Source organism: Gracilinanus agilis, chromosome 1, assembly GCF_016433145.1.
Source record: "Gracilinanus agilis isolate LMUSP501 chromosome 1, AgileGrace, whole genome shotgun sequence".
NCBI classification, from domain to species: domain Eukaryota; kingdom Metazoa; phylum Chordata; class Mammalia; order Didelphimorphia; family Didelphidae; genus Gracilinanus; species Gracilinanus agilis.
Genome location: NC_058130.1, coordinates 214,222,268 through 214,247,317, shown reverse-complemented (window position 1 = coordinate 214,247,317; position 25,050 = coordinate 214,222,268). Strand labels below are relative to the sequence as shown.

At 35.6% G+C, this 25,050-nt stretch overlaps 1 protein-coding gene across 1 annotated transcript in view; it reads right to left on the bottom strand.

Moving 5' to 3' along the window:
* Positions 1–5,983, bottom strand: part of PRKAR1B (protein kinase cAMP-dependent type I regulatory subunit beta) — a 219,261-nt gene extending 213,278 nt beyond the window's left edge. The window contains exon 1 of the mRNA XM_044660121.1: positions 5,901–5,983. Coding sequence (XP_044516056.1) covers positions 5,901–5,968 — 68 coding nt within the window. The 5' untranslated portion in view covers positions 5,969–5,983. The remainder of the gene's footprint in view (positions 1–5,900) is intronic.
* Between the last annotated feature and the right edge of the window lie 19,067 nt (positions 5,984–25,050).

The window sequence follows — 25,050 nt, the reverse complement described above, 5'->3', positions numbered from 1 at the left end:
TAATTCATTAGTTGTATTAATAAGAAAAATAAACTTTCTAACTTGGAGTAATAGAATCACAGAATTTTATTTAAAAGGGACTTTAGGGATTTAGTTTTTTAAATTTATAAAAATTTATATAAATTTATGTGAAATTTATATAATTTATATAAAATATAATGAAATTTTATATAAATTTATATAAAATTTGTAAAAAAATTTATTAAAATCTAAACAACCTCTTCATTTTGCAGAAGAGGTAACTGAAGCCCATCAGAGGTGAAATGACCTTTTCCAAGGCCACACAGCAATTTATGTTCAGCTAAGGCCATAATGTAGATTTCCTAATTCCTCGCACTGGCTCACTTACTATCTCTGAAATACTAGAAACATGAAATAAATGTCAAATTACTCAGACATTATTTCAAAAAGCTTTCAGTTGATCTATTTAGCCTAGTGAAAGGAATAAAAATCTTTTAAACTCAGTGAGCACTGAAGCCACAAACATCTACTAATCATATTTCATCTTTGACATCCAAGTTGAACTAAAATTTCACTAAGTAGTTGATTATGTTTCTCAGCAACTCAATTTATGATTCACTTTAAGAAACAAGTGCCAGGATCAGAGAAGAATAAATGGGATCCTCTCTGATTCAATAAATGTAAAGATAGCTTAAGCAAATTATAACTTAAGCAAATTAGAGGAACCATCTTCTCTCTCTTTTCTTGTTCAGAATTCCCATAATACAATTTTTTGTTTGTTTAAATACTCCAGGATTAAGGTGATGTGGGCCATCTAAAAGAGATGTTGTGGAGGTAGAAACAAGATGTAGCAATAGATGGATATGTGAAAAGATCAAATACAATCTTCAGAGGATTTCTGATTACTTAATTGGTCTGTCTCAAGTCCTCTTAAGCAAGGTTCTTCTATACTAAAATATAATTTTTTGTTTAAATACTCCAGGATTAAGGTGACGTGGGCCATCTAAAAGAAATTTTCTGAAAGTAGAATCAAGACATGGCAATAGATAGCTATATGGAGTGAGTGTGATCAAATACAAACTTCAGAGGGTTTTCTGATATTTATTTTTGCCTAGAGAAATCCTCTTAAACATTAAAATATAATCCTGTACCACATATGCAAAAAAAAATCAAGTAAATGTTGGAAAATTATAAATAAGTATATATCTTGCACAAATTTTCAGACTTTTTCAATATATTGATCTGATTTTCATTTTAATTAAAATGTATTTTTTAATTTAAAAAATTTACTGATGCTGACTGCACCCCCCCCCTTTTTTGTCTCACAGAATAATTTTTGTTGTATGGAATGTCTTTTCAAGAGGAAGAGAGGGAGAAACAATGGAGGAACTATAGGGATATAAACAGCATCAGTAAGAACTTATTTTTAAAATTTTAACAGCTGGGTGGTTCAGTAGATTGAGAGCTAAGCCTAAAGACAGGAGGTCCTAGGTTCAAATGTGACCTCAGACACTTTGATGCCATATGGCCCTAGGCAAGTCACTTACCCCCAAATGCCTAGCCCTTACAGCTCTTCTGCCTTGGAACCAATAAATAGCATTGATTCTAAGACAGAAGGAAGGGTATATTTTTTAAATACATAAAATATATTTAAAATATAAAAAATATTTTTAAAATATGTAATCAGGTTATAAGATCATAAACTGAGATCTAGACAAGTCCTTAGAGATGACTGAATCCAAACTTCTCATTTTACAGATGAGGAAACCGAGGCCTAAAAAGATGAAAAGGATTGCCCAGGATCACATAGCCAATAAGTTGCAGAGCAATGGTCTCAGACCCAGGTTTTCCTAAAACTCCAAGTCTACCACTCTGTTCCAGAGTTTGGGTTTTGTTTTGTTTTGGAGAGGGACTTGGGGGCAATAAGTTCTGTGATTCCAGGATTTCCATATTATATGTTTTCCATTAATCCCACCCAGAGGTCATAATAATTCATGTTCCACTTACCAAAAAATACTACTCATCCTTCTAGGTCCATCTGAAGTCCTATCTCCTGAAGGACATTTTTCCTGAGCACTAGTTTACAAGGATCTTTCCTCCCTGTAAATTTCTATAGCACTAATGGTCTTTACCTTCTTATCTGGCACTTGACTTACTATTACTTTATTTTGCTATTGATCCTTTTGCGTACCAATTCCAGCTCCACAACTAGATTATAAGTTGCCTCAGGCAAGTCATATTTCTTTGTACTAGGAGTTGAGTAACCTGTGGCTTGTTGATAATACATGCTCCACATTAAAATGAGTATCAACTTCACAAGCTTTTTTCTTATGTAAGTAATATGTATCTTCTTTCACAAGATGAACACGGAGATATGTATTATATGATTGCACATGTATAACCTACATCAGATATCCTTCTATATCAAGGAGGAGGTAAGGGAGAGAGGAAGGGAGAGAAACTGGACTGCAAAATGTCAGAAAACATTTTAAAATTCTATCTACATGTAATCTGGAAAAGAAAAATATAATTTTTAAAAGCAAAAATAAATAAATATCAACCAGAATGATTATGCCTCAACATTAGTTGCATATTAAAAGAGGTGTTGGCACTAAATATCCGGACTTAGCAATGGGGATATGTCTGCCCAATTCTAAAATAACTGATCAATTCCATATCAGTCAAACAGCTGTTCAATTTGGATAAGGGGTAGGATGGAAGAATCAGGATAATATAACTGGTTATTTGATGGAAGCAGCCAATTGGTCAGCTCCATAGACATTTGTAAACAAAGCCTCTGCTATTGTTTCACTCTAATTATAACACCTATACTTACGAGTGAATGGAAATGGAAATTCAGTTTTTTCCCTCTAAATAATCTTTGGGAAAATACACATTTTCTGCCTTTTTGTAATGAGCTGCAGATGTCTCCTTTTTTCGTAGTCTCTTTTTTTATACCCAAAAAAAAAAAAAAAAAAGTAGGAAATTTGGCTCTTTGTCACAGTGTGTACTTCTTTCTGGAGTGTTTCTTTGTGATGGCAACATGTGTTACAACTTTTTACTTGGTTCTGTATCGGAAGAATACATTGCCTTGTGAGCCTAGGAGGCCGGGAGGAATCCATATCTTATTTAAAGACTACGTGTGATAAAATAGATTTGCATCAACTGAAGAAACGGCTAAATAATGAAATATATATACTTAATGGAATCCTATCTCATTGTAAAAATCTTTGAATACAAAAAAAACTCAGAAAAACTGAAAGATTTGTATGAATTGATACAGAATAAAGTCAGCAGGACAGAATAACATTCACAATGACTGCAAGACTATAAATAAAAACAATACTAAAAGGCAGCTCACTTCTGATTAATTACATTAACTATACAACCGCAGTCCCAGAGAAAAGATGATCAAACATGCCTTCCTTCTCTTGAAAGAGAAGAGAAGCATGGATACAGGATATCATTTATGCTGTTAGTCAAGTCATAATGCCAGTCATTTATTTCTGGTGTGTTTTTTTTAAATTTTTCCTGGACTTGAGATATCATCAGTCTAGGGTGACAATTCTCAAACACTTTGGTCTCAGGATCTCCTTTATGATTTTAAAAATTGAGGACTACCAGAGTTTTGATTTAAGGGGGTTTCATTTATTAATGTTTACTGTATTAGAAATAAAATATCTTAGTGTTGTTATAAAAATAGTTTTGATCTTACAGACCCCTTGGAAAGGGTCTTAGGGACCCCACAAGGATCCCCAGACCAAATTTTAAGATACATAAATCTAGGAAGCAACGAGGACAGAAGATTCCCCAAATGGTTGCAAACTAGTAACTGTTCTACATGGCATAATCTTAGAAAGCTTCATAGGACATAGAAATTCAATGACTTTCCCAAAATCAAACAGTAAATAGACTTCAGAGATAGGAATTGAACATGTGTAATTCAGAGACCAACTCACTAAGCTAGTCTATCTTTAGTGTCAGTTGGCTTTTCTGAATAGTTTCTCTTTGCTACCAGGGAAGGTTCAATTTGTTTGTTGCTGGGATAGGAGTGGAGGAGTGCAGAAAAGAGGAAATATATATATATATATATATATATATATACACATATATATTGTGAAATGGTGTGAGTTCAAAAAGCATCAATAAACCTTTAATCAAAGGTTTCATATCACAAGTCACAATTGGTATACCTACCTTCAAACAAACCAAATATATGAAAATCTGGATAAAAAAGAAGCAGATGTAAAGAAATATGCTTCATTCTTCCCAGCACATAGGACTGAGATTAGCAAGAATGAAAGTTATATATTTATGCAAGTACAGTCATATAAAGGGTGATTTTGCATAATATCTTACAAAGAAGGGTTAAATCTGGAGAAAGAGTGTGGACTTTTTTGAGGCTGGCCTTCCATCTCTTTCCCAAACTGAAATTTTAATAGATCCCAATAGTGATTAGTACAGAAAGTTTTTTTTTATGTTGCATTGTATTTTTGTTTACTTTGGTAAATATTTTTTCAATTATATTTTAACCTAGTTGATACAACTAGGAAATATTGTCCTGCAGGTCCCACATTGGACACCTCTGTTTCATTCTGAGGACCTGGGTTCAATTTGAACCTCTGATTTTTATTATCTCTGTGACCTTAGGGTAGTAGCTTTAACCTACTTAGGCCTCAGTTTCTTCATCTACAAAGCAAAGAGGATTGGCTCAAATGTCCTCTGAATCAGCAGAGAAGCTTTAAACCTACATTATAGGTAGGTGACTTAGGGAATAGGGATAATAAGCACTTACTATAGTGTCCGGCACATAGAAAATATTATCTAAATATTAGCTATTTTTTTCCCTACTTGGGCTGGTTTGGCCCTCCTTGGACAGCTTAGAGGTCCTCAGCTTCCAGGAGATTCACCATAATAATATCAGACTTAATGTGGATCTTCTTTAGTTCTACTACAGCTGGGAACTCCAGAACTTACTCATTCTGCCAGTCTTACCTTGCAGGGACTACAGATGTGGGCCATCAAACAAGGCAATTGTAAGTATTTCCAGAAATGGTTGTGGTGATTATAAATCAAAGAATCAACAAAATTAGTTTGTTTATTTTTTCAAGATAGCCAAAGTCCAACCTCCTTGTTTTACAAATGAAGGAACTGAGGACCAGAAAGGTAGAAGTGAATTTATCCAGGGTCAGTTTGTTGTTTGGTTGTTTTTTGATTGTTTTGGTTTTTTTCGTAGAAAATGAAAGGGAACTCTGTGTCTTATAAAGGGGTCTATCATTATTTAAATTAAAGTTCCATTGGTATATTAAAATATGATTAGACCCACACACTTTTAATGTAGGCACAATTTTTCAAAAGCAAGGTCCATCTGCTTTTAAACAGTGAGGCATAGTTAATTTGTTTCTTTGTTAGCCCAATGAATCTAGCATTCTTAGGGAAGGATGATACTCTTGTCCTTAAATGAAAGCCTCCATCATGGGTGGGTGAAGATGGAGAGAAAAGGGAGTGAACATTTTACAGTCATGAGAAATTAATAGCATTTTTTGGATGTATGCAGGTACCCACAGTTTCTAAGTTGGAAAAATAAGAAGCCTTCCCCAAACCCTCTTAATTCCAATGCCTTCCCTCTGTTAATTATATTCTGTTTATCCTGTAGGGTATACAGCTTGCTGTGCATGAATTTGTTTGCATGTTGTATCCCCCAGTAGACTGCAAATTCCCTGAGGGTAGGGATTGCTTCTGCCTCTTTTTATATTGCCCAGTACTTAGCACAGTGCCTGGCACAGAATAGGTGCTTGATAAATATTGATTGATCAGTTGAAAACTTATGTTACCAGGTTGGTTACTTTTTGTCTTTGCTTTGTTTTATTTTAAGGATTCACATTTAGGGAAAGTACTTATAGTCCAACCATTGGGATAACCAAGGGATTAAGTCATACCTCCTCTCGTTGTCATCAAGGTGAGCAAAGAGCACATTCTTAGAGATGGCCTTTGCCAAGGCAGTCATCGTTTTGTAGTCTTTGGGAATCACCTGGAAGAAGAAAAGCAAAGATAATTACTCTTCCTTAAAAGAGTTTCACTTACTATGGGTCAATGCACTTTGTAACTCCTAAAAGTCACCAACTAAGAAGGAGAGTAACAATTCATGCTATAAGGAAGAGATATCAATGTTTTAATGGTAAGGAGCGACAAGCAAGAAAAGAATTTTTCTTTTTATTAAAAATAAATGATAAAATTTCATTTTTCTCTAATGGGTGATACCCCCACTGACTGTCAGTCTTACATTATTTCTTCTATCAGTGGAGATCTCTAGGTCAGAATTCTTGACACTTTATAGCAATTTTCATTTGAGGTTTCACATAAATGAAATGATGCATTATTCTTATGAAACAAATGCAGGACAAGTAATTCTTATATTTATCACAAATAAACACCAATAGGCAATGAGTTGGGAGAGGGTTGGAAGGGAAGAAGAGAATTTGGAACTGAAAAAAATGTTTTAAGCATGTTAAAAATAAATAAATATCAGAAGCTAAGTGGCTCAATGGATTAAGAGTCAGGCCTAGTGGCAGGAATTTCTGGGATCAAATCTGACTTCAGATACTTTCTAGCTGTATGACCCTGGGCAAGTCACTTAACCCCCATTGCCTAGTCTTTATCAATTTCTACTGCCTTAGAACCAATACACAGTACTGATTCTAAAATGAAAGGTAAGGGTTTTAAAAAAATAAACAATAAAAAAAATATCATTAAAAGAAAAAAAGATCAATGGGTAAAAATGAGTAGGATTTCATGGCAGTACAATATATACATTTATTAAAATTATATGTGCATGTATGTATTTAATGTGTCCCCAGTGCAACCTTATACTCTGGTATAATCCTGTATATTTTACTCTGGATATCCACCTACACTTCAGGGAAACAGCTATCAGACATTCAATATTGAATATTATGCTGTTTTTGATTGCAAGTAGTAGCCACAAGATGAGTGATATAGCCAGTGTTTTCTTCAGCTATGACCTCCTCTGAATGCTGGGATAACTGACTCCTAGTAGTGTGCTCACTGTGGCCTAAGGACTACACCAAAAATTCAATCCCAATCCCTTCTGCATCTCCAAAGTACAATGAAAATGAAGCATCTCTTATCAGAGACATGTCTTGAGTTGACTAATACCACTCCCATCCGGGTCAAATAAGAATTCTTAAGTCAGTCCTCAAAAGGAGGTAATGACAGATGCACAAATGTGGTTGTTTTCCCATCAAGCAACAAGACAGCAGAGGAAGAGTTATAAGTTTTCTTAGCCACTGTTTTTCTAAACAAAATAGCATCCCTCTTTCCAAGACTAATAGTTGGTATTTCTAAATACATCAATTATTACCCTAAGATTTTACAATTATCCTAAAAAGAAGTATTACAGGAATAATAATAATTTACAATATCTATGAGTTATGTATGTTACATATACATGTATACATATATATATTTCCTTGGTAATCCTAGTTTATTTGATCATATATATGCATATAGTGCTTTGAAATTTTTTAATGCTATATAAATGTGAACTATTATTATTGTTTTAAAATATACATAATAGATCGCATAAAAATAATTATATATGATATATGATATCAATATAGACATGAAAAATCTCATTGGATCCTCATAACAACTCTGTGAGATAAGTGCTACTATTATCCTTTTTTAAGCAGATGAGGAACCTGAGAGAAACAGATTAAATGATTTTCCCAGAATCACAAGTATCTGGATTTAAATTCAGGTCTTCCTGACTCCAGATTTCATTATCTTCATTTCAAAAAAGTGAAAATAAGGGAAGCTAGGGTGGCTCAGTGGATAAAAAACTAGACCTAGAGATGGGAGGTCCTGGGTTCAAATTTGACCTCAGACACTTCCTAGCTGTGTGACCCTGGGACAAGTCACTTACTCCCCATTGCCTAGTCCTTACCAGTCTTCTGCCTTGGAACCAATTCTTAGTATCGATTCTAAGACAAGAAGGTATGGGTCTCAAAAAATAAAGTAAAAGTAAAAACAAATACAGAGAGATTGAATAACTTATCCCTGATTACACTTAGGAAGTTTAGAAGCAGGATTTGGAACCAAAACTTGCGAACTCCAATTCCTTCTCTTTATTCTTTTTTTTTGCAGAGCTCTTTGACAGATTTGGGAGATTTTGTGCTTAAATTTCACGAAGTCCCTGGTAACTGAGTTAGACATGGAGCAGAGTAGGGAAGACTTGTTGGCCATCTTTCCTTTGTTTGTCCTATCTTCTGTACCCTATTCCAAGAGACTAGACTTAGGGGATGAAGAGAAAAACTGCAGTAGTCTCCTCTTATCCAGGGTTTCAGTTAGCCACTGTCAACTTCAAATTCCAGGGGAAGGAGAGAGATGGGAAGGGGGCTGCTACCAAATGTGGAAAGAGACTGGCACACAGATCAAGGAAATGTGGAGGCCAGATACAGCCACTGGTACCCAAGTGCATACAGATGGAAGACAGACATGTGTGCAGTAGCTGGGTGAGCATATCGAGGCAAAGGTCTCTTCTCTCCACATAGGAAGTCCACCAACACTGGTAATTTGACCAAGGTGATGGGTCTCTGCCCTTCAGTTCTTTTGCTTTCATTTAATGGGTTGTGATTTTTTAAAATTTTCAGAGCATCAAGGCCAAGAGACAGGAGCAAGAAGAGAGAGCACAGTACAAACCAGTAAAGTTAACATAAATGTAAAAAATTAAAATGAGAGGGGCAGCTTGACAGTTCAGTGGATAGAGCCAGGCCTAGAGACGGAAGGACCTGGGTTCAAATTTGGTCTTAGACACTCTTGTGCCTTAGAACCAATATATGATATTGCTTCTAATATGGAAGGTAAGTATTTTTTAAAAAGTTAAAGTGATAACTGGATGTATAGGATGCAGTACTATCTGCAGTTCTGGCCATCTACTATAGGTCTCAGAACATATCCCCTTGGTTACAGGAGTCTTACAATAGTTTAAATCATTTTAAATGTATTTTAAGGAGTCGGAAGATCTAGAAGTTCCTATTCCCAGCTGGGTAAATAAGGTTAGGACCTATGATTTCACTGGTATAGAATATTCCCAAAAGAGAAAACTCCTACCAATGAAAACTGATGCTTTTTCTGAAGTTTATAGGCATCTTGGTGGCAAAGGAGTTAGAACACTTGACCTGAAGTCAGGAAAATCTGAGCTCAAATCTCACCTCAGTTATTTACTAGCTGTGTGACCCTGGGTAAAATTATTTCATCTATCTGCTTCAGTTTCCTCAAATGTAAATTTGCAAAGAAGATAAAAGCACCTAGTTCTCAGGGATGGTGTGAGGATCAAATAAGAAAATATCTATAAAAAGCCTTGTAAATCTTAAAGCATTAAATAAATGCTAGCTGTAATAACAATCTTAGAGAGTTGCCTAAAGTTCTAAGAAGTTAGGTGAATGGTCGAGGGACATAATTATATGTTATATATGATATTGATATAGACATGAAAAATCTCATTGGATCCTCATAACAACTCTGTGAGGTAGGTGCTACCATTATCCTTTTTTTTAGCAGATAAGGAACCTGAGGGAAACAGATTAAATGATTTTCCCAGAATCATAAGTATCTGGATTTAAATTCAGGTCTTTCTGACTCCAGATTTCATTATCTTCATTTCATAAAAGTGAAAACATATCAGAGGTAGAACTTGAACCCCAGTCTTCCTATTTTCAAGGCTGGCTATCTATCCAACTGGCCACATTTCATCTCCCCAGGCATGGGATCTAAACCAAATCACTCTCTGGGCTGCAGTTTCATTATCCGTCAAAGAAGGATAATAATGACAATCTCAGAGGACTATGGAGAAGAGATCAGATGAAATTATAGATGTGAAGACATTTCATATGGATATTTATTATAGAAACATAAGGTACTATTATATAATTATTCACTCTCATTTCCTTCAAAATATTTCAGGAGGTATGAGTCTAGCAGGGAAAAAAGGAGAACAAGAGTTACTGGCAATTCACCAATTCCTTAAGATAATCTAAAATATTGGAAAAAATGGTTTGGTGATTCCAATGTTTTCCTCATTTTTTCCACCAGAAACAGGACTTGCCAAACTTTCCACTCATAAGCTCTAGGACAAAGTAACTCCTAAGAAATCACCTTTCTCACGTAGGAGACAGCATCTTCCTCAGTGTAGACTTCGGCACTCACACCACCTCGTCTGCAACGTGCCTTCACAACAGGATTTGGAGGAGGAGGAGAAATTTCATCATCATGGGAATCCGACTGGGAACTCAACTTCTGACGAGCCAAGATTTGCTTGCATTCCTCCTGAAAGAGAGGAAAATAGGAGACAATAGAAATTGCCCTGCTGAAATTCACACAACTGTACAAATGAAATGCTTGAGACTACACATAACCTAATAATAAAATAATCTAAGGCTTATTTTACTTATTTCTATTCTTGAAGCAGAGATGGGATCTTTTTTTTTAGGCTATTCCAACCAACAGTACAAAAGCACATTATTGGCCTTGCCAGGCAAGCAAGAAGCAGTTATCATTCTCTTCCCTGGGCCAAGAAGGGGGAAAAATTCTGAAATTTGCTATTTGTCTTCAATGTCCCTCCCTTACTTCCTAGGGCTCCTACTTACTTGCCTCCCAGGGACAAAGTCTAGGCATGATACCCAGAATTCTTTTATGGTAAATCCAATTATATCCAACTAATGTCTTATGCTCCCATTTAACTCTTTTTTTCTCTCCTACCCCTACTACTCCTATAGGAAAATTCCCATTTCCTCGGGGTGCGATCTCTGCTAGGTATCAGAAAGGAAATAACAGATTAAAATAAGATTCATTGATCTATGATTGACTAATTGCTTGCTTAGTATGATAGCCCTCTTAGAAATATTTGTATTTTAATAGAAGACACAGTGGGGCAGCTAGGTGACTCAGTGGATAGAGATCGAGGCCTACAGACAGGAGGTTCTGAGTTTAAATATGAACTCAGTACTTCCTAGTTGAATGAGCCTGGTCAATCACTTAACCCCCATTACCTAGCCCTTACCTCTCTTCTGCCTTGGAAGATTACATATATTGGCTCTAAGATGGTAGATAACGAATTTTTTAAAAGGTAAAACTATAGTAAGCAATCTTTTGTTTTGTGGTAGAAAAATTTTTTCTATGGAAGACTATTAATCTCTGGAAGGTGGGGAATGAATATAAGGCTTCCTCAAAAAAGTAATGATATAGACTAGATTGAAAAATACAATAACAAAGGTAGCTTGATGGCTGAGTGGATTGAGAACCAGCCCTAGAGATGGGAGGTTCTGGGTTCAAATTTGACCTCAGATACATCATAGCTGTGTGACCTGGGGAAAGTCATTTAGCTCCATTGCATAGCCCTTACCATATCCCTTACCACTCATCTGTGTTGGAACCAATACATAGTATGAATTCTAAAGTCGAAGGGAAGGAAAGGAAGAAAGGAAGAAACAAACAAACAAACAAAGGAAGAAAGAGAGAGGGAGGGAGGAAGAGAGGGAGAAAAAAGAGAGAAAGGAAGGAAGAGAGAAAGAGAAAAAGAAAAATATAGAAAGGAAATAAAGTGGAGAAAAGAAAATACAATAGTTTTGATGACTTATTTTTTTGAAAATTAAGAACAAACGATCTAAAACAATATTCAATAAAAACAGTCAATAATAAAAGATATTTCAGTTCTATATTATATACAGTTAACAAAGTGGAGAGGAAAGAGAAAGACAAGAAAAATTAAGATATTAAAATTTAAAGGCAAGAACACTCAAGGGCATATAGAAAGGAAGAGGAAAAAAGAAAGAAAAATAAGATCAAAAGACGGGTACAACATGTTTTGAGGTGTTATTCAAAGGACACAGCAAATTTTTTGCCCACGGCAGACCAAGAATATTCTCTCTTGAAATCCCTTATAAATGCTAATTAGCAGATTATCCATCGCTCACAGCTCTTCACCTGTTCAGACCTTTAAACCTTTAAAGACTACTCTGAATAGAATAACTGAATTGTTGGCTAGGGAAGAAATGATTCTCTGAAGAGTAGCAACAGTTACTATAGCAACATTTTTCCAAAGGCCAGAAAAAATCAAGTCAAGAACTCCACATGCTTGTTAAGCTGGGGATCTCTACCACAGTTTTAAATGGGAGAGTTTCAGGTAGTGTAAAGAAGAAAGAAAAAAGAGAAAAGGAATAGAACAAGTTTCAGATTCAAAATTTAGAAAACCTGAACTTCCAAGTTCAGCTCAGTGAACTTGCATGAATTATTTCTCAATCACAATGCTCATTTCTCAAAATAAATGTTTGATTTCCAACCCCTCGATGCACAACAGGGAAGCTTTAATAGCTTAATTCTAATTCTCCCCGAATCTTTTAAAAGCTTTAATAACTTAAAACTGCACCATGACTTTTGGAATACCCTAGATATGTTTTCCCCTGTGTATTGGGGGCAGGAGAACTACTGAGTGCCAGATTCTGACCTAGTCCACTAAAAAAGGCGATCAGATCTAAAAAGTGGGTTTTCCCAATGCAGGAAGAAAAGGTTACAAGCCTAATTCAATAAAGAGAAAATGAAATCACAGCATATAGCGGAAATGCATAAGGGTACCAGTGGGTATACTCCAGCTCCCTCCAGAGACTACAACTGCTTTTTTCATCTTTGGCCTTCCAAACTAATTACTGTTTCCCACATGTTGATAGACTGAATCCCTGGTGCAACATTCATTTCCCAAACAGTTATTTTAACCAATCTGTCATACTGAAAGAGGAAATGAGTGAGAGTTAACTCATCAGGGATGAAGCCGCAAATGAATGTCTTGTGTTATTGCCATGCGTTGACTATTTTAAAGGCTTAGAATAAAAAGCAAATGATTAATCATTGGCCTGCCACTGATTGCTGTGAATGTCTGACAAATTCAGTCCTATTTCTTATCCTTAAAATTATCTTCTCTCATCTTTTCTCATTCTCTTTGAAGTTCAGTGGACAGGAATCACTCTGGCCTCTTTAATTTTTCCTTTCCCACTCTTTTTATGTTATCAGTAATGCCTGGAATGTCTTTCTAACTCCTGCTCATCAAAACACCTCTTTTCCCTTTACTGAAAATTCTCCCTAAATTTCTTCACTTCCAGAAAGCCTTTCTAAATTCTGTGGTTTGGTAGAAAGAGCATTCACTTTTAAGCAATAGTTTTCATAATCAGCTTTTTGTGGCTTCATTATTAGATATAAAAATGGATAATAAAGATAATAATAAAGATTATAAAAATGGATAACATAAAAATTATATTAGATATAAAAATAAATATAAAAAATAAAAAATTGGCTGCTTCAACTCCTTTACATGCAAGCAACCACAGGAAGAGACAGTGACAACATTCTTTGTCTCAAAATATTTGGCACGTTGTGGACACTCAAAAAATATAAAATCGGGCAGCTGGGTAGCTCAGTGGATTGAGAGCCAGGCCTAGAGACAGGAGGTCCTAGGTTCAAACCCAGCCTCAGCCACTTCCCAGCTGTGTGATCCTGGGCAAGTCACTTGACCCCCATTGCCCACCCTTACCACTCTTCCACCTATGAGACAATACACCGAAGTACAAGGGTTAAAAAAATATATATATATAAAATCAACTGAGTTGAAAAACTAGGAAAGGACTGGTCTCACCAAGACAACATTTTTCTACATTTCCTTCACTAATAATACAGAAATGGCTGTTACTTAAGAGTCAGTTCAATTCCACACTATTAGTGCTTTGATAGCTTTGGTGCAATAATATTTATCTAACCTGTTCTGATACAATGTCACTATATAAACAAGTGTGAACAAAGGAGAATTAGACAAGACGTTTGGGAAAAGTTTAATTTTCTTATAACTTGCCTAAACCAATTCAGTCAGATCTTCCTAACTCTAACTCAAGAGTTCAAAAAATACACTTGTTCCTTTCTGTCTCCTCCCAAATTGTTCATCACCCTATCATCAGGAGATCATACCATACTCTAGAGAAGAAAATAGTGTTGGAAGAAGAAAAGATTTCCCTCAAGTATTTGCCACAGTTCCATCTATGAATCTTAGGTATCTGTCACTCCAATATTGATCCCTGTTCCTGAGAGTTAACGGAGTCACTACTTGCATAAGGTGTATAAATTAGCAGGCACCAGCCCCAAGAATATAACCCTGTTGGAACCAAGGGGATTATGACAGCAAGTAGTTAATTGTGGGAACTGAGTGCCATACACTGACTCCATTTTGATTCAGTTCTAGAGCTAGCTGGGTTCTCTTACCATTCAATTATGTCTCAAGTACACATTCTGTCCTACGAGAAAACTCTATTCATCAATAGGAATGGTAGAAAACCTTATTACACTGGTTAAATGTAGCCCTGCCTGGCAAGAAAACTGAACCACTTCTACCTACTGCTTAGAGACCCTTAACCTAAGGACTTAGGTTATGCTGACCAGAAAAGCAGTCAAATCCAAAGATGGATGCAAGGAGTTTTCTCACAATTGTACATTTCAAATATGTCTTCTCTGAAAAATGGCCCTATATTGACCAATGGTATTGTTTCCATGTTCCTTTGACTGTTTACAGACACTTGGGGGAAGGGAGACACCTCTTTTTCTGAATTCAGTGAATTGTACCTGTTCACTCTCCCCACCCTCTCAACTTGGACGTTCCCTAATCTTTCCTCCAATTAGAAATTAGATTATCTAATGTTGCATTGCTTCCTTTGAATTAATTAGTCTAACACAGTGGTTCCCAAACTTTTTTGACCTACTGCCCCCTTTCCAGAAATAATATTTCTTAGTGCCCCTGGAAATTAGTTTTTTTTTTATTTTAATAGCAATTAATAGGAAAGAAATGCACCTGTGGCTAACACTGCCCCTCTGGATGGCTGCAGCACTCACCGGGGGCGGTGGCACCCACTTTGGGAATCACTGGTCTAACTATTAATTTAAATGTATAAAAGTCTGTCTCTCCCTGTATTTGGGGTCCAGCCCTTAGCTAAGGAAGGGACTTGGTCCCAAATTGTTGGTTAATTACCATGCATTAATTAGTAAGTCAATATGCTCAAAAGATGAAGCCTTTGTTTCCTCAGTCATTTCAGTTTTCACCCAAAACACATGGAAATGAAATTCATAAAATTTAAAGCTGGACCTTAGACATTATCTAAATAGACCAGCCTCTTCATTGTAAGATGAGAAAACTGAGGCCCAGAAACTTGCTGAAGGCCACACAAATAGTGGCAAATAGCAAGGATTTGAACTTGGGTTTTCTGATTCTAAACCTGGTACCCTCCAACACGCTATGCTCCCTCTCTACAGAGATTAAATTTATTGTTCTTCTTTTTAAAAAAAATTTTAAACTCTTACCTTCTGTTATAGAATGACAGAACTAAGTATTGGTTCCAAGGCAGAAGAGCAGTAAGGGCTAGGCATTTGGGAGTTAAATGACTTGCTCAGAGTCACAAACCTAGGAAGTGTCTCAGGATAGATTTGTACCCAAGACTTTGCATCTCCAGGCCTAGCTCTCTATACACTGAGCCATGTAACTGCCCCTCATTAAGTTCTTAAGATTGTCAATTTACCCTGCATGTCTATCTGGTGGAATATACTGACTTGAAATAATAGGTTTTGGAAACATTTCATAGCACAATTCCCTTGTGAGGAAACTAATTTCTTTCTGAATACACAGATTCTTAATTAATACATTGGTTCATTTCTTCCAAATCATTTATTTGGCGTTATGTAGAAATGAGATCTGCAGAAATTATCTTAAAAAATAACAAAACCCAAACCAAAAAAAAAAATGATGCATTCTATTATTTACACATAAAATGTTTCTTTGAATAATACTTATCAAACATTTGAAACTTTGAAATGCAATATTGTCTAGAAATTTTAAATATGTAATATTTTAATAGTTGTTGGTAAATTAAACTGATGAGTTTATACTATACTTTTATCATTCATATATTTTATAATACTCACTAGGATTTTCAGTCATATAATTCTAGAAATCAAATAAACTTTGCTTCTTCAGAAATATTCTCTCTCAAAACTAGATAATCTCTAGGGTAAAACCAGTAGAGTTTGGCTATCAAACTCACCCTGACTTAGTTTAACACGATTCAACAAATGAAATCAAAATGTCAATGACTGAGGCAAAATATATTCAGGAAAATATCAGGTGCTATCTGATAACAGAAGCAATTTCCCCCCAAAATGATTCATTTTCAGATATTCTTTTTTCTACTAGACTGCTATCAGGAAATATATAGTTAACTATTCCATCTCTTAAAGAAGCAAAGTCTACTTTGTTATTAAATGATAAAGTATAAGACATCCTTTAAAAAGAAAAACAGATTGAGAAGTGCAACAATTTGGTGCTTATCATACTTCTACCAAGTCTACATGAACTTAAGAAAAAGTAGGCTAAGTAAGAACAGCATTTACCCCGCAATTCATTTTGACAAATCTTCTCCACTATGGATGGTCTTCATGTAAACAGATGAAAGATGAATAGTTCTGCACGTATGTAATTTGTATAACTTCTGTTATTAGTCTCAGGGCTCACTTTCAGAACTAAAGTTTATATATTCTCATCACTAGAGCGTGAAGTGGAATTCTTGAAGCAGCACTAGCTTTTAGCAGACAGTTTCTCTGAAGGGCAATTCTGCAAACACCAATGACTGCCCATCACTTGGAACAACTGTCCATACAGAACCCATTTCCTAGTAAACACCTGACCATTCTTCCGTTGCCATGACAATGGGCAAGCTCATCCTCTCAGTGAATGGCACAAAAATACTGCTAATGCAGAGAATAACATTTTATAATCCTGCCTGGTTTTTTCTTTCTTTTTTTTAATGCATTTCATTGCTCTTTTTATTTTCTTCCAGCCATTTCTGGAAAATTCTGGGCATTTCCATGAAAACCAAATCATCTCATAAAAAAGAAAAATATCTGGGTAAAAATACCAACTATAGGGACCATTTTTAAAATTGATCTCACATTTTATTTTCAGGATTTCTAATTCAATGTTTAATTGGGAATTTTTAAAAATATTTTTCCATGTTTCCATGATTCATTTTCTTTCCCTCTCCTTTCCACTCTCCACCTCCCAGAGCCAACAAGCAATTCCACTGGGCTGTTCAGATGTTATCACTTGATACCTATTTCCATATTATTCATTTTTGATATAAAGCAATCTTTCAAAGCCTGAACCCCAAATCACATACCTATATATACATGTGATAAATGATGTCATATGTTCTTCTTTTACATTTCTACTCCCATAGTTCTTTCTCTCAAAGTGGTTAGCATTCTTTCCCATAAGTCTTTCAGGACTGCCCTGGCTTGTTGCATTGCTACTAGTAAGTCCATTACATTGGATTGTTTCACAATGCTTTACTTTTTGTGTACAATGTTCTCCTGGTTCTGCTCATTTCACTCTGCATCAGTTCATTGAGATTCTCCTAGTTCATATGGAAATCCTTTAGATCATCATTCCTTAACAGTAGTATTCCATTACCATCATATACCACAATTTGTTCAGCCATTCCCCAATCAAGGGACAACCCTTGCTTTTCCAATTTTTTGCCACCAACAAAGAGTGTGGCTGTGAATATTTTTGTATAAGTCTTTTTCCTTATTATTTCTTTAGTATTAGTAGTATTATTGGAACTATTACTGATGTTATTAATGGTACTGCTAAATCAAAAGGTAGGCATTCTTTTAAAGCCCTTTGGGCATAATTCCAAATTGCCTTCCAGAATGGTTGGATTAATTCCCAACTCCACCAGCAATTCATTAGTGTCCTGATTTTGCCACAACTCCTCCAACATTTATTATTTTCCTTTACTGTCATATTGGCCAATCTGCTAGGTGTGAGGTAGTACCTCAACATTGTTTTTGATTTACATTTCTCTAAGTATGAGAGATTTAGAATACTTTTTCATGTGCTTATTGATAGTTTTGATTCCTTTATCTGAAAACTGCCTATTCATATCCCTTGACCATTGGGGAATGGCTTGATTTTTTTTGTACAATTGACTTAGCTCCTTATAAATTTGAAAAATTAGACCTTTGTCAGAGGTTTTTGTTATAAAATTTTTTCCCAATTTGTGGCTTCCCTTCTAATTTTGGTTGCACTGGTTTTATTTCTACAGAAATTTTTTAATTTAATATAATCAAAATTATTCATTTTACATTTTGTAGTGTTCTCTATCTCCGGCTTAGTCTTAACTTCCTTCCTTTCCTATAGATCTGACAGGTATACTATTCTATGTTCACTAACTTCTTTATGATTTCACTCTTTATAGTGAAGTCATTTACCCATTCTGAATTAATCTTTTCTTTTCTTTTTAAACCCTTAACTTCTGTGTATTGGCTCCTTGGTGGAAGAGTGGTAAGGGTGGGCAATGGGAGTCAAGTGACTTGCCCAGGGTCACACAGCTGGGTAGTATCTGAGGCCAGATTTGTGAATTAATCTTAATACAGGATGTAAGATGTTGATCTCTCTAAACCTAATTTCTCCCATACTGTTTTCTAATTCTCCCAGCAGTTTTTGTCAAATAGTGAGTTCTTATCCCAAAAGTTGGAATCTTTGGGTTTATTGAACACTATCTTGCTACTGTCATTTGCCTCTAGTCTATTCTGTTGATCCATCCTTCTATCTCTAAGCCAGTACCATATCGCTTTGATGATCACTGCTTTATAGTACAGTGTGAGATCTGTTAACACTAGGTCTCCATGCTTCAAATTTTTCTCATTAGTTCCCTTGATATTCTTGATCTTTGTTCTTCCAGATGAACTTTGTAATAATTTTTTCTAATTCTATAAAAAAATATTTTGGTAGTTTGATAGGTATAGCACTGAATAAGTAAATTAATTTAGGTAGGATTGTCATTTTTATTAAATTACCTCATCCTACCCATGAGCAATTGATGTTTTTCCAATCATCCAGATTTATTTGTGTGAAGAGTGTTTTGTAGTTATGTTCATATAATTCCTGAATTTGTTGTGGCAAGTAGATTCCCAGGTATTTTATCTTGCCTACAGTGATTTTAATTGGAGTTTCTCTTTCTAACTCTTGCTGCTGGGTTTTGTTGGAAACATATAGGAATGCTGATGATTTATGTGGGTTTATTTTGTACCCTGCAACTTTGCTAAAGTTATTGATTATTTCTACTAACTACAGGGATCATTTTTGAAAACATATGAAATATAATGTTGGAATAGTTCTCCCACTATCCCCCCACCCTATCTCTAATTTAATCCTTGAGACAGGAACTGTTTTTTGCCTTTCTGTGCATCCTCAGTACTTGGCACAGTGTCTGGCATCTTATAGGTGGCTTAACAAATGTTTACTGATTGACTCTACCAGGAAGAAGTATGTTTCCTTATCTATACTCTATGATTATTATTGATCAAGTTCAGTTTCCTTTTACTGATATTTTTATTTATCCTATTGCATTCTCTTTACGTATTGTTCTTTCAAGTCTTTTTATTTCACTCTGAATCAGATCATACAAATTTTCCCATATATCCCTGAGTTTCTCACATTGGCCATTTCTTACTGCATATTATATTAAATTCATATACCACCCTTTTTCCACCCTTTTCTCAAATGATAACCTCTCACAATAGTTCTAGCTCTACAATTCTTCAAAAAGTGCTGCTTGCCATATGTATTAGACCTTTATTTCTGCCTTGTCCTCCTTGGGGTATACAGACATCACCTGGATCACTGAGTGAGAGGGTGGGAACACTTTGGTCACTTTTTTTCTGCATAACTCAAAATGGATAACCAGAATATTCTGACCAATTCACCTCACCCTGTGTATTACTGTACCTATCCTTTCAAGGCAAATAACAACCATACTATTTCAGACGCTCATTACCTCTCTTGGGCAATTGTTATAGCCTCCTTAAAGATTTCTCTGTCTCAAGTTCATTCCTTCTCTGATACTTCCCTCCATACAATTGCTGTCATTTATATGCATATATATATACATACACACACACACACACACACACACACACACACACACACACACACACACACACACACATTTAAACCCTTACCATCTATCTTAGAACTGATACCAAGTTTTGATACTATGGTAGAAGAGCAATAAGGGCAAGGCAATTGGAATTAAATGACTTGTCCAGGGTCACACAGCTAAGAAATGTCTGAGGCCAATTTGAACCCAAGACTTCCCATCACCAAGCCTGGTTCTCTATCTATTTACCATGTTCCCTAGTTACCCCTCCAAGCCATATACTTAAAACACAAGTGCAATCGTGTAACTCCCCATCTCAAGAAGCTCCAGTAGCTCCCTACTGCTTCTTAGGAATAAATCCAAACTCCTGTTTGATGTTTAAAGATCTGACAGTTTTTTCACTTGTATTTCTCTACATGTATAAGTGATTTTAGGTATATATCATTCCCTTATGAGAATGCAAATACTTTCCCCACTCAGTTTCTCATCTAATTGTATCTCATTGATCAAAAGCATTTTAACCTTTAGAAATCAAAATGATATACTTCTTTTATCCTCATTTTGATCCCTAATTTGGCTAAGAATTGTTCTCCTTCACTCTGAGCAACACAATGACCAGCCACAATTCCAGAAGACTCATGATGAAACCATACTCCGGATTGAGAAATGATGGACTTGGAATTTAGATGGTGGCATATTTTGGGATGAGATATGGCTAATGTGGAAACTTATTTTGTTTAACTATACATGTATATAATGAGTTTTATTTTTCTTGCTTTTTCATTCTAGGAGAGAAGGGGGTAGGAAGGAGAAAATTCAGAGCTAAAAATGAAATAGAATTTCATTTTATTACCATAGCCATCTTTTCTAGAACTATCTTAATAGTGAGAAGAGAATCCTCGCTTAAATCTTCATACTGAGAAAGTTTCTAGTGTTTCTCCCAAGCTTTTAGTGTGTCTTGATGTCAATTAAGTCTACCTCAATTTAATAGATATGATTTTTGTCATATTAAAGGACTTTTTAATACCTCTGATCCTTTAGGGCAGTAGATAGTCATCTTCCTAAGCTCAAATCCAATCTCAGACACTAAATGTGTGACCCTAGGCAAGTCACTTAACCCTGTTTGCCTCAGTTTCCTCATTTGTAAAACAAGCTGGTGAAGGAAAAGGTGAACACTCCAATATCTTTGCCAAGAAAACCACACAAAGAGTTGGACGTGACTGAAAAAAATGACTGAATAACAACAACAAATTTTGACAAAAGTTTTTTCAGCCTCTGTTAAAATTATTACAGGATTTTTGGTCTATTTTTATAAAATTAATTATGCTAGTTTGCTTATTGCTGAACTATCTTTAGTATAAATAAATAGAACTATCTTTGGTATAAATCCAACTTGGTGATAATCAATTATATTTGGATATACTGTAGTCTCCACAAAGGTTTTATGTAAAGAATATCTATTTGGGGGGCGGGGCAGCTAGGAATCAGTGGATTGAGAGACAGGTCTAGAGATGGTAAGTCCTGGGTTCAAATTTGGTCTCAGACATTTCCTAGCTATGTGATCCTAGGCAAATCAGTTGACCCATATTGCTCAGCCCTTTCTACTCTTCTGCCTTGTAACCAATATACAGTACTGATTCTAAGAAAAAAGGTAAGGGTTTTTAAACAGTAACTTTTTAACCTTTTTTTAAATTAAAAAATTTAAGAATATCTATTTTTAGATTATATGTAGCATTGATACTAATATATTCTAGAAAGCTATTATTGTTTGTATAAAATATACATAAACACCTGTTCATTTGTTTAACTCAACCTTGATGATTCATTTGATAAAAGACACTTATAAGCCAATACATGAATATATAAAGCTTCTCATACATAAACTTGGAATTATGACTACAAGGGTCACTTTTTTATTTAAACCCTTACCTACTGCCTTAGAACCATATTGGTTCTAAGGCAGAAGAATGGTAAGGGCTAAGCAAAGTGACTTGCCCAGGGTCACACAGCTAGGAAATGTCCGAGTTCAGATTTGAACCCAGGACCTCCCATCTCTAGGTCTAACTCTCCATCTACTGAGCTATCTGCTGCCCCCTACAAGTGCCACTTTGAACTCAAAAGATAACTTTTTTCAGTTTCTAGAATTTAAATTAGAAAAAAATTATTTCTGATTAGTTATTGAATCAATACTGATTTGTTATCAAAACCTGCAGAAAGCTTGGATATTCGTTGTCATCATTTCTTATTCTGGAGGCAACAGAGGTCAATGAGAGCCATCCAATGATTGAAATTCATTTGGAAGATCAAAGAAGTTGAACTAGTTCATTAATCATGACAAAAGAGTAAACTTTTTGCTTGAACTCAAACCCTTCCTGTGAAAAACACTTATTACCTACTTTTATGAACACCTCCCCCCAACTTTACTGTTGCCCAGTTGATTTAGCCTATTCTCTTTGATTCTTCTGAATCACTTTTTCTCACTGAGTTATGCAAATATGGACACCACTTTGCCTTTGCCATGTTAAACATGATAATTAAATTAATAATTATTATAATAATGAATGTTGATTTTTTTTCAGAAAAATTCTGTTCTAAGAAGTGCTCTCTGGGAAGGAAGAAGAAAAGCAATAAAGGGAAAAATCTAGGCAATATAAAGACAAAAGATATTAACAAAATATATTTTAAAGTCTTTAAGCAAGGTTAAAACAAACATATGAAAAGGCTTCATGGAAGAGATGGGAGTCAAGCTGGACCTTGAAAAATGGCATAGAAGAAAGAGCTCAGATAAGCAGCTTTTTCTGAGAAAAGAAAAGAAGGAAGAAAGCATTCCAGGTGAGAAGTCAAGCATGAATAAAGGCACTGGATCACAATGAGCATGGCATGTTTTCAGGACAGTGAAAAAATCAGCTTAGTTGGAATGGAGAGCTGATTTGGGGAAGTATTAGAGACAGAGTAGGGCAGAAAGGGAAAGGCCAGATCGTGGAAGGACTTCCAAGATCTGTGTTTCAAGAAAAAGACAAAGTATCGAGGACAAAGGGAAAACAAATTTCATCGGGAAGTAATGCTTATGGCAAGCATCATTTTAGGGAGTACTTACAAGGCATTGTGACCTGATACCAAGAAAACTCACTATAGTCTCAGAGAATCTGGAGGTCAAATCTCCCTCTAAACTTATTATCTATGTGACCTTGGACACATCACTTAAGCTCATGGTGTTTATCTTGAATGGTTGGGTTAGATAAGACTCCCAGATTGCTTTCAGCTCTAGATCCTAAGAATTATGCCATGGCAGTGTTTAGAATGGGTGAGAGAAGAGAACACAGGCAGATCGATGGGTTTGTTCTCCTCTCTCCCATCTCCCATAGCCAATGAGCAATTCAACTGGGTTTTACATGTAGCATTGATCAAGACCTATTTCCATATTATTAGTATTTGCAATAGAGTGATCATTTAAAGTCAACATCCCCAATCATATCCCATCGAACCATGTGATCAAGCAAACATTTTTCTTCTGTGTTCCTTCTCCCACGGTTCTTTCTCTGGATGTGGATAGCAATAAACAATGTTTTAATTGCCCACTCTATGTTAGGGATTGTATTAAACACTTTTTCCAAATATTATCTCAAGGGCTCTTCACAACAACTCAAATCTTCCTGGATCCTGGTCCAGAGTTCTATCCACTGTGCCAACCCATTGACTCAAAAATAACTGGCTCTTCTACAGTACGTTAGAATTTGCAAAGCACTTTATATACATGGTCTCGTTTAAGAATCACAATCCATTATCTCCATTATCCCCATTTTACAGATAGGAAAACTGAGATGGCTCAGAAACTTTAACTGGCTTGCTAGTAAGTATAAAAGTGTCTGAAGTTTGATTTTAATTTAGTTCTTCCTTGACTCTCAGCCCAGAGCTCTATCCACTGCAATACCAGCTGTGTTTATATTAAAATAATATAAACAGGGTCTTCCTTGTATTTGAAGAAAAACATATAGGTGTGTGTATTTATATATACATACATAAAAATATACACACACATATAAACATATATGTGCATGTTTATATATAATACTGTTTTAGAAATTTAACCTTATATTTTTTAATGATTCAATTATCTAACTACATGATACTCAAATGGAAGTGAGAATTGTCCGATATTTCAACATTCCCTTAGATGAAGTGGCATTCATCAGGGATGTAGTCTAAGGGGCAGGCAGGTGGATCAGTGGATAAAGAACCAAGTCTAGAAACAAGAGGTCCAGGGTTCAAATCTGGCCTCAGATACTTTAGCCATGCGATCCTGGGCAAATCACTTAACCTCAATTGCCTAGCCTTTATTGTTCTTCTTTCCTTGGAACTGATACACAGTATTGAATCTAAGACAGAAGGATTAGAGAGAGAGAGAGAGAGAGAGAGAGAGAGAGAGAGAGAGACAGAGAGACAGAGAGAGAGACAGAGAGAGAGAGAGACAGACAGACAGACAGACAGACAGACAGACAGACAGACACAGAGAGAGACACAGACACAGAGAGAGACACAGACACAGAGAGAAAGTAATGCAGCCTAGGCAGCATAAGCACAAAACATTGTTTCTGCAGCTGCTTTGCTAGCCCTTTTTCTCACTGGGCAGAAACACTCTTCATGCCAGGGAAAATTCTTTAAAGCTCACTGACAATACAACCAGGTACTTCCTAGATCCCAGAGATTTACAACACTTGACCCTCACTCTACATAATAGCAATGAAGTCAGTTGACCTAATTAGTTGATTGGTGATTGGTAACAGCCTCTTCCCCCTCCTTGAATATATCTGCTAAAGTTACCTCTACATACATACAGTGATGGCACAATTCAATATGAGCCTCCTTGTCTCCTCTAACACTGTCATAACCCTGGTGCAGATCCTCATCATCTCATGCCTGGACTATTGCAAGTCTACTGATTGGTCAGTATTTCTTCCATAAGTCTCCTCTCACTCCAGTCTATCTGCCATTCAACTGCCAAGGTGATCTTCCTTAAGCAAAGTGCCGACCATGTTATTCCTCATCC